This window comes from Peromyscus californicus, unplaced genomic scaffold (assembly GCF_007827085.1).
Source record: "Peromyscus californicus insignis strain IS unplaced genomic scaffold, ASM782708v3 Scaffold_17__1_contigs__length_78620276, whole genome shotgun sequence".
Taxonomy (NCBI): domain Eukaryota; kingdom Metazoa; phylum Chordata; class Mammalia; order Rodentia; family Cricetidae; genus Peromyscus; species Peromyscus californicus.
This window is the reverse complement of record NW_026294469.1, coordinates 1,517,028-1,529,828: the sequence shown is the minus strand read 5'-3', so window position 1 is coordinate 1,529,828 and position 12,801 is coordinate 1,517,028. Positions and strand designations below refer to the sequence as shown.

The 12,801-nt window shown below is 39.4% G+C and overlaps 1 protein-coding gene across 2 annotated transcripts in view; it reads right to left on the bottom strand.

Annotated features, from left to right (window-relative positions):
* The window catches only part of Mib1 (MIB E3 ubiquitin protein ligase 1), a 102,937-nt gene that overhangs the window by 43,074 nt on the left and 47,062 nt on the right, over positions 1–12,801 (bottom strand). For both annotated transcript variants that reach the window (XM_052741525.1, XM_052741524.1), the window contains exons 10-12: positions 7,625–7,732; positions 6,182–6,379; positions 3,340–3,491 (exon numbers count right to left, since the gene is read on the bottom strand). In XM_052741525.1, coding sequence (XP_052597485.1) covers positions 3,340–3,491; positions 6,182–6,379; positions 7,625–7,732 — 458 coding nt within the window. The remainder of the gene's footprint in view (positions 1–3,339; positions 3,492–6,181; positions 6,380–7,624; positions 7,733–12,801) is intronic.

Genomic DNA, 12,801 nt, shown 5'->3' with positions numbered 1-12,801 from the left:
ATAAAAAGTAGAAATAATTACAAGCAAATACTTGTCACAATACTAGCTTACACAATGATGTTAAGAAAAAAAAAACCACTAATGGGAAATGTACAAATATCCTAAAAAGAAAAAATCCTCAAAAATATCCAAGAATTATATTAACTAAAGAACTACTGACTAGTTGCAATTTAAGTGTAACATAAGTCCAGTATGCAATCAATTATACTAAGCAATTGTAGCTAATGCAAAATAGAAACAGGCTAAAACTTTACAATGTGGACAGCAGCCACGTTAACAAGAAATACTAGAAAACGTCAAAGAAAGAGAAAGTGTCAGCATGTCTGTTAATATTTGATATTTTATCTAAAAAGGAGGAAAATTTTTAGCATTTGGAAATAATGTGCCATCGTCAAAGAAAGAGAAAGTGTCAGCATGTCTGTTAATATTTGATATTTTATCTAAAAAGGAGGAAAATTTTTAGCATTTGGAAATAATGTGCCATATCTGCTTTTCTAAGGTAAGAATAAAGGCCCAAAGTCTAGAAAGAAAAGTTAACTTTAATATCTGATATGAAAAAAATCTCAAAATACCCAACATGCTACTACAATTGACACATATGTTTAAATACTCATTTACTGTCTTCAAATAAAGTCTGTATATGGTAACCAACAGTCACAACTGCCCAAAAATAAAGACAAAGGAATAAAAGATTCAGCTAGCACTAATCAAAGACACTGTTATATAATTAAATATTTATCTGATGCATGCAGGTGTGTGTGCACCACGGTAAACATGTAGAGGTCTAAGGATGACTTGCAGAGGTCAGTTCTCTCCTTCTGTAACTGGGACCTGGGGACTGAACCCATGTCATCGGGCAACAAGCACCTTTACCCACAGAGCCGTCTCTCCAGCCCCTTTCCTTTCTTTTCTGAATATCATCTAATACAAATTAGCTGGCTGAAGGAGTCACTTTACGAGAATCCTCAAGAATTACACAAGAATTCAAGAAACAGAAGAAAAACATTCCCCCTCCTCAATATGCTTAGCTTATTAACTATACTATGATCACATCTAATGAAAACAAAACAATTTAAAATACTTAAGAGACCTGTTTTCTAAAACCTTCAAACTTCTAGTCTATCTTAAACTTTATGATCTAACATTACAGCCTAAATTTCCTCAAAAATCTTTTTTGACCATTTAATCTGAAGTACTTGCGCCATCAGAATACGTACAGTTTTCCTATAGAATTCATCCTGTAATTACTCATATAGTGTCTTTTAAAATCTTGTAGTTCCTTTCCTATGCAGGATATCTGAGCGTGTGTGCTATTCGGACATGTGAAGGACATATGCATGAATATGAACATTCACAGTCTTAAGAGAAATGGACACAGCAGGCAGCACTAAGGAGCTGGCCACACATGTAAGTAACACGAGTGAATGAACAGAACTCAGGTAGAGAGAAGGAGGCAGCTGCAAAGGGAAAAGAAGGGGGAGGCGACTAAGGTAACACCCTCATAAAGAAAATGTTTGAGAGCCCGGATGAAGAGAGCAGACAGCCTACTTTAGGAAGGAAAACAGTGTGATCATGTAGCTGAAGAGCAAGGCAGGCGGAAAGGTTTCACTAGTGGAAGATAGAGTCAGAGAGAAGGGCTCTGGACACTCGGCCTGGCACAGGAATATACACTGGCCTATAATCCTAGTACTCAGAAGACTGAGGCAGGAAGATGACAGTTCCAGGCCTACTTGAGCTACACAATGAAACCGCCACCTTGAAAAAGAAAGAAAGGGCTTGAATGCCAAGCCAAGGCATATAACTCTCACATACATTATCTATAAAATGAGGTTATTAACACCCAACTCAAAGGCTGTTCAAAGGGCCAGGGCCATACCTTGATGGCCTAGTGTTCACCTCAAAGCTGCATGGTCTAATATAATCACCAGCAGTGCAAGCAAAAAAAAAAAGAAAAAAGAAAAATTAATTGGTCTTACAATTTGGGCTTTTTAAAGAATTAAATGAGATGATGAATTTAATGCACTTAGCAGAGGCTTATCATGTGATATCATCATGGCCATCTTCTATTTGAAGGGCAGAGATAATAATTACTCTGTCTCCTTCACAATGCAAATGTATGAAGAGTCCAAATATTTGTAACCTTGCTGTAGGATGTTCTGTATGGCAAATGTGTTGCTCTGATGGTTAGTAAATAAAACACTGATTGGCCAGTAGTCAGGCAGGAGGAAGTATAGGTGGGACAAGGGGGAGAAGAATTCTGGGAAGTGGAAGGCTGAGTCAGAGACACTGCCAGCCGCTGCCATGACAAACAGCATGTGAAGATGCCGGTAAGCCACAAGCCATGTGGCAAGGTATAGATTTATAGAAATGGATTAATTTAAGATATAAGAACAGTTAGCAAGAAGCCTGCCACGGCCATACAGTTTGTAACCAGTATAAGTCTCTGTGTTTACTTGGTTGGGTCTGAGCGGCTGTGGGACTGGCGGGTGACAGAGATTTGTCCTGACTGTGGGCCAGGCAGGAAAACTCTAGCTACATAACCTGAAAAAAATTCAATCTGTAATCAACAATACGGTCCTTCAATTCCACCCCCTAACAGCAGTGACAATAAAAACCCTTTTGTTTTCTATGACTACCACCATGTGGTCATCCTAAGAAGCTTTAACAAACACATTAAGGAATTCCAAAGAATAAGAATTCACAGATAGATAAAATTACTGAACATCAAAGTGAGTATTTTCCTTAGTCAAGATATATAGGGTTTTATTCAACTATAAAGAAACTTAGGTTAAAATTGTTCCAAAAAGTGAGTTGATGAAAACTACATCATTCAGCAAAGCTAAGTGTTTGAGGGTTTTGCTGATCCTTTATGAATATTATGACTCTCCAAAGGCAGCCTCTCTCATATTTTAACCAGCAAACCCTTTTATCAGGTAAACACCCACTACTAAAACATGATTAGGGTTCTTCAATGTCACATCTAAATAACCCAGCATTAATAATGATCATAAATATTTAACATCATGTGAATGGATAATGTGAGATTAGAAGATACCTTGAGAATGATGTTGAAGAAGCAAAACATCTTAAATGCATTTAATTAAAATCTTTAGATATTAGTCAGTATTCCTGATATTTTATATCTACATTCAATAGACATCTAATCATTTCATAATACTTATTCATCAGGTAACATGTACCTGATGAATATGGGCATATTTTCTACAGAGCTTTATCATTTGAGATGCTGACATAAGCTCAAACAGTCCTCATCACATCAGGAACAACAGGAAAACAGTCTTAAATAGCACCTAAAGCAGTAAAACAGGCCATTTTTACCTGGGATTTCCTCTCAGTGCAGCATGATGCAGGGCATTGAACCCATTGTTGTTAGTGATGGTCACATCTGCTCCAGCTTCCAAAAGAACTGCCAGGATGTCATCCCGCTTCTTACTTATGGCATCATGGAGAGGGGTATCACCTTCAGAATCCTTTTATTTTTATTTTTTAAGTTTAAAGAGAGTTCCATTAGTTCTCCTTCCACTGAGCACCACATCAACAGCGAAGACTTCCGCTGAACTTCTAAATAAAGAAGCAAGCTCGCTAACAAGCAAACAACTGTCAGTCAGCAACCATGCTTAGAGTTCTTGTTGGTTTGCTGTTGAGAGGGAGGTGGGAATGGAGGTGGTTGTTTTTTGAGACAGATTCCCACACTGCGGCCTGAGCTGACCTTAAACTTGCTCTATATAGTTGCAAATGGCTTTGAACTCTAATCCTCCTGCCTCTACTTTCCGAGTGTTGGGATTACAGGCGTGTGCTAACACACCCAACTTCACGTCCTATTAAATATAAAATGCAGGCAAAAAAAGGCAGGGCTGGAGATGTGACTCATTTGGGAGAGCACTGGTCTTCCATGCACAAAGCCCTAGGCTCTATCTCCAGCATCACATGAAACGGCCATAACAATACACACCTGCAATCCTGGCACTTGGGAGGTGAAGGCACAAAGGGCAGAAGTTCAAGGTCATTATTGTCTATAATGTGAGTTCAAAGCCAGCCTGGGCTACAAGACACCCAGTCCCAAATAGTAAAACAACCTACAGCAGCAGTCTCAGGCCCCACAACAAGGAGTTTAAAGCTAGTGGTTTTCAGCCTTGACTACACAAGTATCGACAATTCTTCAGTTTCCTATATATTATTATAATATGCAAAATTGGTGAGAATCAACAACCAAAGTATTTTCAAAGGGCAGGAAAGTAGCTGCATAGTTGAAAGTACAAACAAATGTAATCAAAAGTTGTAATGTCTAAATCTGCTTTTTTAAAAACAGTATCTCTGTCTAAGGGGTATGGTGTGTGTGGTCCAAGCAGAAGTGCAGGTGTGCACATGCAGAAGTGCAGGTTGCACACCCATGCACATATCCACAGAGTCCAGAGGAGAACATCAGGCATCTTCCTCCACTCTCCCACTTCTCTGACTAAATCATAAGTTTACTGTTTCAGCGAGGCTGACCAGCCAGTGAGCTTTGGGACCCACCTGTGTCCATCAACCCAATGCTGGGGTGTGAGCATGTGGAGCCATGCCCAGCTTTTTGTGTGGGTGCTAAACATCTGCACTCACGTCCTCTTGCTTGCGCAAGTGCCCTCACTCACTAGTCATCTCTTCAGTCCCTCAATCCACCTTTTCTGGAGGTATTTATCATTAATCAATTTACTTAGCAATAAATTCTAATTAAATACTAACTGCCTGCATAAATGAATTATTTAGAGCTTATACAATGTATAGTTTTACAAAATCTATATATAGCCTACCCTCTAGCATGTAGCACAGCTATCAGATCCAGCTTTCCACCTGTTGTTATAAACGAAAACTTACTGGAACCTATATAAAGCATGCCCATTCACTTATGTATTAGCTATGATTACTTCATTTTATAATGGCAGAGCTGTATGGTCTTGAAACAAAACACGTGAAAAGCCACAGTACCATCTGGCCCTTTACAGGAAATGTTTTCAAATCACAGGCACCCACCCACATAAGGTATTCCTAACCCAAATTCAATCCAACCACCTACCTTCTATGTGGTAGCACTAAAAATGTGTGGCATCTCACTTGAGGAAACCTCTTAACGTGCTTGGAACACCCTTCCACAGGTCCCTGGTCTGTCCTGCTTTCTGGTCCCCACAACAGCTATTCCAAAGCACAAGTCTCAATTACGCTTTGTCTACCCTAATCCCAATTCACATTCCCTACACATAACTTTGCCTCCCATTTCAGACAGAAAGGTGAGTAGATCTAATTCCTTTTTTTTTTTTTTCAACAGATCACCCTCAGTTCATTCTCCATCCTTCCTTCAATTCTGCTACCTACTTATAAAGCCACATCCTAGACCTTGTCACTCCAGAAAAATTACTTCCTAATAACAATTTGCTGAACAGCACCTCATACTCTCTTCCAAAGCCACTGCTCCAACTACTCCACTCTTCAGCCACATCTTAAGATCTAGGAATTCTGTGCTGAGAATCATTCATACCACAAGCTAATTAAGTTCAGAATGATTTCTCCCACTGTGTTCTAATTATTACTGAGTTTTCAACTTAAGGAAAGTAATTCTACATATTCAAATAGTGTTTCAAGGACCACTTTTATTTAAAAATAGTAAGTATTTCAAATCTATTTTGTTAAAGATGATCAAGATAAAGAAAGGCTAGGAAGGAAACTAAACACTGATATATTATGATTATGTGCTATTTACTTTGCTATGAAGTTAAGTATTCATTCTAAATTTTAACCTTATCTGTATACAAAAGACATTAATAACCAAATGAACACATCACGGATATAGACTGTGTTTCTCTTACATATGTGGGTTAAGTTAATCTGGTTGCTGAATGAGCTTTAAAAAAAAATCATTTCTTAGGTAAAATTTTTGCCTCAAAAATTAGGCTACTTTCCTTTCTACTGTAAATCAACAAAACATATTTTCCAAAACAGATCTAAGCCAAGAATCTAGAATAAATTAAACTATAATGAAAATATTTAAATAGTTATGAAGTAAGTTATTTTATATCAGCCTGTATCTTGGATATTCTTCACAATAACAAATTTACCACAGAACTTACTACATCCCTTTAACAGCGTTCTACCAAGGCCTGCTCAGTATATTCCTTTCCAGTCTTACCTGGAGACTGGGGTGACAGCCGAAGTCCAGCAGAGTCTTCACAACCTGAAGATGACCTTTATTGACAGCGATATGCAGAGGTGTCTGCCTACGCTTATTACGAGCATTCAAGTCAGCGCTGCCTCGGTGCAGGACTTCGATAACAGCACCCTCATCTCCAAAGGCTGCATGGTGAACGGCTCGATCTCCATCTTTATCCTGAATATCAGCATGAAAGTTCAATCGGTAAAGAGTCAAGAAAGAAAAGCTGAAGCTATAAAACACCATGAACCAAACTAACTTCAGGAAAACTGTGGAAAAATATTTAAATAGTGAAACCAATAAAAGAGCTCGAAATTGACTTAACAATTACAAACGATAAAACAAACCAGTTATATTACACCATATTTAAACTGGACCTAAATCAACACAAGGAGTACCTTATTAAAACTGTAGTGCCAGGGGATGAAACCTAGGGTCTCACACAGGTGAGACACGTGCTCTACAGCTATGTGCACCTGGCTCTTAACAACCTTTCAGACAAGATCTCACCATGGAACCCTCCTGCTTCAGTCCCCCAAGTCCTGGTATTTCCAGCTCAATACTTCTAAGTTACGTGAAAACTACAGTAGCATCAGCTGAGTGCTAACAAAAAGTATGCAAAACAATGCAGTCTTCTTAATTAAGTAGAAATTCGACATTACATCAGTCACAGCTACATCTAAGTGCTGAACTTACCCACTTCTGTATATGTGAGAACAGAAAAGTCTTACCGAATAATGCACCAGTAAATTCCACACTTCCAAAATTCTAGAACTCTTTCATATGACTTAAACTTGGTTGGTGTGTTGTTGCTGTTTTGTTTGTAATGTTACAGTTAACAAAACAAGCTAACATTCCTACTTTATATATAGACATATGTTCCACCTGGAACTCCAATGACAGTATTTACTGCCCTTTTATAACAAAGTTAAGCATATGCACTTGTAAGGATAAAAATGCACTGTAAATATTTCAAAATAAAATAAAACTAAGCAAAAGACAATTACATTGTAAGAAAATAGGATCTCTGAGTGTTAGCTAAGAAAGACTTTGATCCCAAGGGTATACATTCCCTTAATAAATTTTTAATAGGAACTGTGGGTAAGCCCATCAAGGCTCCCAACAGTGTTTCTACCCTGGTAGAAGGAAACCATGTCTAAAATGTTGAGGAATCATTAAAAAGAGAGAGAGGGAAGGATGGAGAGAAAGGAGGGAAGGAAGGAGGGAGGAAGGGAGGGAGGGAGGGGGAGAGAGAGAGAGAGAAAGAGAGAGAAGAAAGCTTTTAACTACCGTTTCTCAATTTTTCATTTGAATCTGGACAACACTAGATGAATATTGAATTTCAAGAATGAAATTCCATCTTGTATAGACTTATGTCTAGAAAAAGTATACTTAAAATGTTTTCAAGCTTACTTCACATACCTCTGCTTCCACATCTACATTTTGCTTCAAGAGCAACTTCAAAATATCAACATGTCCATTTTGACTAGCAGCTTGCATAGCTGTGTGGCCAGCACACTGCCCATTTACCTAAAAAAGAAAGAAAAAAAGTTAAGACACGTCACAAATCAGAAATAAGCCTATAGATAGATAGATAGATAGATAGATAGATAGATAGATAGATAGATAGATGGATGGATTTTTCCATCATGTATAGCATATGATTCTTTGAGAATAATCTAACACTACAAACATCACAACAAAGATGATCAACACTATTTAAAGACATGAAAGAGAGCGTGTGTCTGTACGCACATGCATGTGGAGGCCACAGGTCCAGATCAGGATGTCTTCCTTGACTGCTCTCCACCTTATCTTTTTAAAACAGGGTCTCTCACTGACCCCGGAGCTCACTGACCACCTAAAGGACCTGGCCAGCAAGCTCCAGGGATCTCCTTCCTCTGCCTCCACAGTACTGGGATTACAGGTATGCCACTATGCCAGCCTACTGCTTGTTTAAAGGTAGGTGCTAGGAATCAAACCCAAGTCCACAGGCTTGAACAACATGCACTTTACTGACTCAGCCATCTTCCCAGTCCCTTGCCCTTTACTTTTCTACTTTGAAGTGTTTACTCAGCTTGAATAAATTAAATGCAAATAAAACTTAAGCTACAATATATAGCCTGAATAGAAATGATCAGATAAACATAGAACTAGACTTGTCGGTATTACTCAGAAAGCATGTGACAGTTTAGAAAACAAAAGAATCAACTACGTCTTTGAAAAGATAATAACAGCAATTACTAATATATCACAAAAATAAATGTATAGTGTAAGTTTCCTGACATGCATTTTCTGTATGAACTCAAATGACTATGCTTAAATGGACTTTTGACAGAAGTAAAGCAAAAATTTTGCTTTAAATTTTTAGTACAGATGACATTGTTAAAAGTAACTTTAAGGGGCTGGAGAGATGGCTCAAAGGTTAAGAGCACTGACTACTCTTCCAGAGGTCCTGAGTTCAATTCCCATCAAACACATGGTGGCTCACAACCATCTATAATGAGATCTGGTGTCCATTCTGGCATGCAAGCAGAACACTGTATACATAATAAATATATAAAATCCTTAAAAAATTTTATTTTCAAAAAAAGACAGACTTGGCTGGCCAAGCAGATTATAATTTTAAGGAAAAAATAAAAAGGCAAGACCCAACTATATTTTGCTTACAAGAAACTAATTTCACCTCTAATGATACACACAGAGACTCAAAATATAGGCATGAAATAAGATAATCCATACAAATGGAAAACAAAGAAAGCAGTAATCACCCTATTTGTATCAGATAATATAGACTTTAAATTCAAAGTAGTAAAAAGAAGCAAGAAGTCTGAGGCAAGCCTGAGCTCCATGACAAGCTGAAGAACAGTGGAGTACACAGCAGGACCATGGTCAAGAAATCCAGGGCAGCCAGGTGGTGGTGGCGCACACCTTTAATCCCAGCACTCAGGAGGCAGAGGCAGGCAGATCTCTGTGAGTTCGAGGCCAGCCTGGTCTACAGATCTCTGTGAGTTCCAAAGCTACACAGAAAAACCCTGTCTCGAAAAGCCAAAGAAAAGAAAGAAAGAAATCCAGGAACAGAGATTCACTCAGTCAATAGATTCAATTTCTATTTTTAATAGAAAATACTCAGTACATCAACACAGTTGTGTTGGATAGTTTTATGTCAACTTGACACAAGCTAAAGTCATCTGAGAGAAGGGAACTTCAATTAAGAAAATGCTTCCAGGGCTGGAGAGATGGCTCAGTGGTTAAGAGTACTGGCTGCTCTTCCAAAGGTCCTAAGTTCAATACCCAGCAACCACATGGTGGCTCACAACCACTTGTAATGAGATCTGGTGCCCTCTTCTGGCCTGCAGCCATATATGCAGGTGGAATACTGTATGCATAATAAATAAATCTTAAAAAAAAAAAAGAAAATGCTTCCAGAAGATGGGGTTATATGCAAGCCTGTAGGGCATTTTCCAAATTAGTGATTTATTGGGGGAGGGCCCAGTCTACTGTAGATGATGCCATCCCTGGGCTGGTGGTCCTGGGTTCTATAAGAAAGCAGGCTTAGCAAGACACGAGGAGCAAGCTAGTAAGCAGCTCCCCTCCATGGCCTCTGCATCAGCTCCTGCCTCCAGGTTCCTGCCCTGCATGAGTTCCTGTCCTGACCTCCTTTGATGATGAAGAGTGATGTAGAAGTGTGAGCCAATTCTTTCCTCCCCAACTTTGCTTTTTGGTCATGGTGTTTCATTGCAGCAATAGAAATCCTAACAATAGAAACCCTAGCAAGGGTTTAACATTTCACTTTCATCATCAGACAGAAAGATCAGTCAGACAAAAATCAAAGGAAAAGCAGATAAATCACACTTTAAACTATAGAGAAACTAAGAGAAATCTATACAGTATTTTATCCAAATATTGCAGAATAAACATTTTTCTTAACAGCACACAGAACACTCTCTCAGATACATTATATGATAGTCTACAACACAAATTTCAACAAAATCTTTAGAATAAATTATATTGAGCTTTTTTTTCTGACTACAGTATGGTTTAAAAACAAACAAACCACTAGGTTTGGTAGGTTTGGAAACTATACAGTGTTTGCGGAAATCAGCGATTTATGCATAAATACTGGATCAAATTAAGTTAAAGCAAATTTAAAAGCTCTTGAAACAAAAATGTAAATACAGCCAAAAATCTGTGGACTAGGACAAAAGCACTACTCAGCAAGTCTGTCACAATCACCTACATGAAAAGGCAAAAACTGGAGGTATAAACTCAGTAGCAGAGCACTTGCCCAGCACATGTAATGCTCTGGGTTCAGTCTACAGACCTATCAAAACAAAACAGTGGTTCCTGCCTGCAATCCCAGTGCTCAGAAGTAGAGACAGGAGGAATACAAACTGGAGGCCTGCTTGGACTACACAGAGTTCAGAGCCAGCCGGTCAGAACAACACAGTAAGATCCTGCCTCAACAAGCCAAGAGATACCCACCCACCCTAGATGGTAAGATCCTACTGATGAAGACACCACACACTTTGGCTGCAAGACACAGATAAATCAATCTCAGCTTCCACTGTGCCAAAAGGTGCTCCACAGGCTGCTGGGGAGAAAAGTCCCCAGTGGCCCTGCCCAGCACCGGACCCTGCCTACTCCACAACTGACAGCCTGGGGGAAGGTGCGCCTCCACTTTGCTTTCACTGTTGTAAACGCTGCTGCAATAGTGCTTTTGTCCTAGTACAGATTCTTGATTATGCTATACTTACATTTTTGTTTCAAGAGCTTTTAAGTTTGCTTTACTTTTCCTTGATCCATTATTTATGTGTAAACTGTTGACTTCTACAGTATATAATTTCCAAGCCTACCTTCTTTCTTTTTTTCTATACTGGTGTAGTACCACAGTGCTACAACGCTAACCTGCCTGGTGCAACAGTGGCGTGACTTTATGAGAGGAACCAACTGCACTCTAACTGGCTAGGAAGGATGTCATGCTTGGCACTGAAAAAAAAAAGCTGTGGCTGGATCACAGCCTAAGGAGAACTGTTGCCGAATATTACTCTGTGTAACGGTGCTTTCCGTTAACAATGTAAAGACTGTTTAATTAAATAAAATTAACCTGGGGCCTGGAGGCTGAGTCAGCAACAGGAAATGGTAAGGAAGAACTAAGTGTAGAGAGGGTTCTTTAGTGGAGGCTGAGCAGAAGAATGGCCCCTTTTCTTTCCGGGAGACATGAGCAAGGAGAGGTCAGCTACTTGCTATTCAGCCTCTCTGAGCGAGCAGAATTTCACCTCAACCTTTGAATCCTGACTTCTACAGAAGGATAGAAAATTAGATAAAGTTTCCTTTAGCAGCCAAGATAGTGCCCGAGGGAACAAAATTCCCACTTGGCTGCTGCCCTGCTGCTGCTGGTGTCTGTGGAGTTCTAACTGCCAGTTGGGACAGCAGTTCCTTAAGGTGCAACCACTGCACTGAATGCAAAACGACAGGGAACTTTCTATTGCTTTGCTACAAGATTTTGCTATCAAACTCTTCTCTAAGTTCTAATGTTTATACTCACAGTTTGTGCTGCCCTCCAGTTTGGTCAGAGAAGCTTATTGTTTCATTTAGGTATGGTTAATGTAGAGATTCCCAACTGGTCAACATGCTGAATATAAGTAACAGTGAATGCTCAGCTGTGGGTGGGTCATCTATATCAACCTTCCCCAATCCAAGACTCAAGGAACATCAAAGAAGAGAGGGTGGAAAGAATGTGTCAGCCAGAGAATGGGGAGGAGAGCTGTAAATCTGACTTCTGGACAGGACATAGCTGTTGTACATATCAACCTGCAGCAACTCTAGTTAGCACAAGATCAAGCAGTCAAGATTCCAGCATGGGTGAGAAAGGGGTCCAAGCTGCTGACAGAGACAGGGTCACTGTTCTTTAGGAACATGGCCACTGGTAGGTTGCCAATATCAGAGGATGGCACCACACCCATATCATGCATGTATATGAGCAGAACTACTTGACCTCAAAGTTATTAATAACATTTTCTTTTAAAGAAGGCATGAAGTTGAGAGAGATGGGGTTGATGGCAGTAGGAAGAGCTGAAGGAGGGTGGTGATAAAAATACATTGTATGAATGTATAACGATTCTACAAGTACATAAAAATACTATTTTAAAAAGACCCCAAGGGCTGAGGATACAGTTTAGTAGTATAGCACTTGCCTAGCACAGGTAAGGTCCTGTATCCCAAAGCTCACAACCATGAATGAAGATTCAGATAAAGAGTATGTTAGTTATTAAGGCTTTTCCTTGCTGTGACAAATACTCGAGAATAACAACTTAAGGAAAGTATGATTCTTTTAATATACATTTCTGGGGAGGGTTTATAGTTTCAGACCATCATGGCAAGGAGTATGTGAAGGGGCAGAACAACTCACATCACAATACCCCAGGAGAGAAGGAGAGGGGGAGAGACAGAGACAGAGAGACACAGAGAGAGAAATAGAAAATGCCTATACTGGGCTAGCCTCCCCTCTTTTATTTCATCTGGACCCCCAGTCTATTGGATTGTGTTGCCCACACTAAAGGACAGCCCTTCCCTCCCCACCCCTACCTTATTTTTTT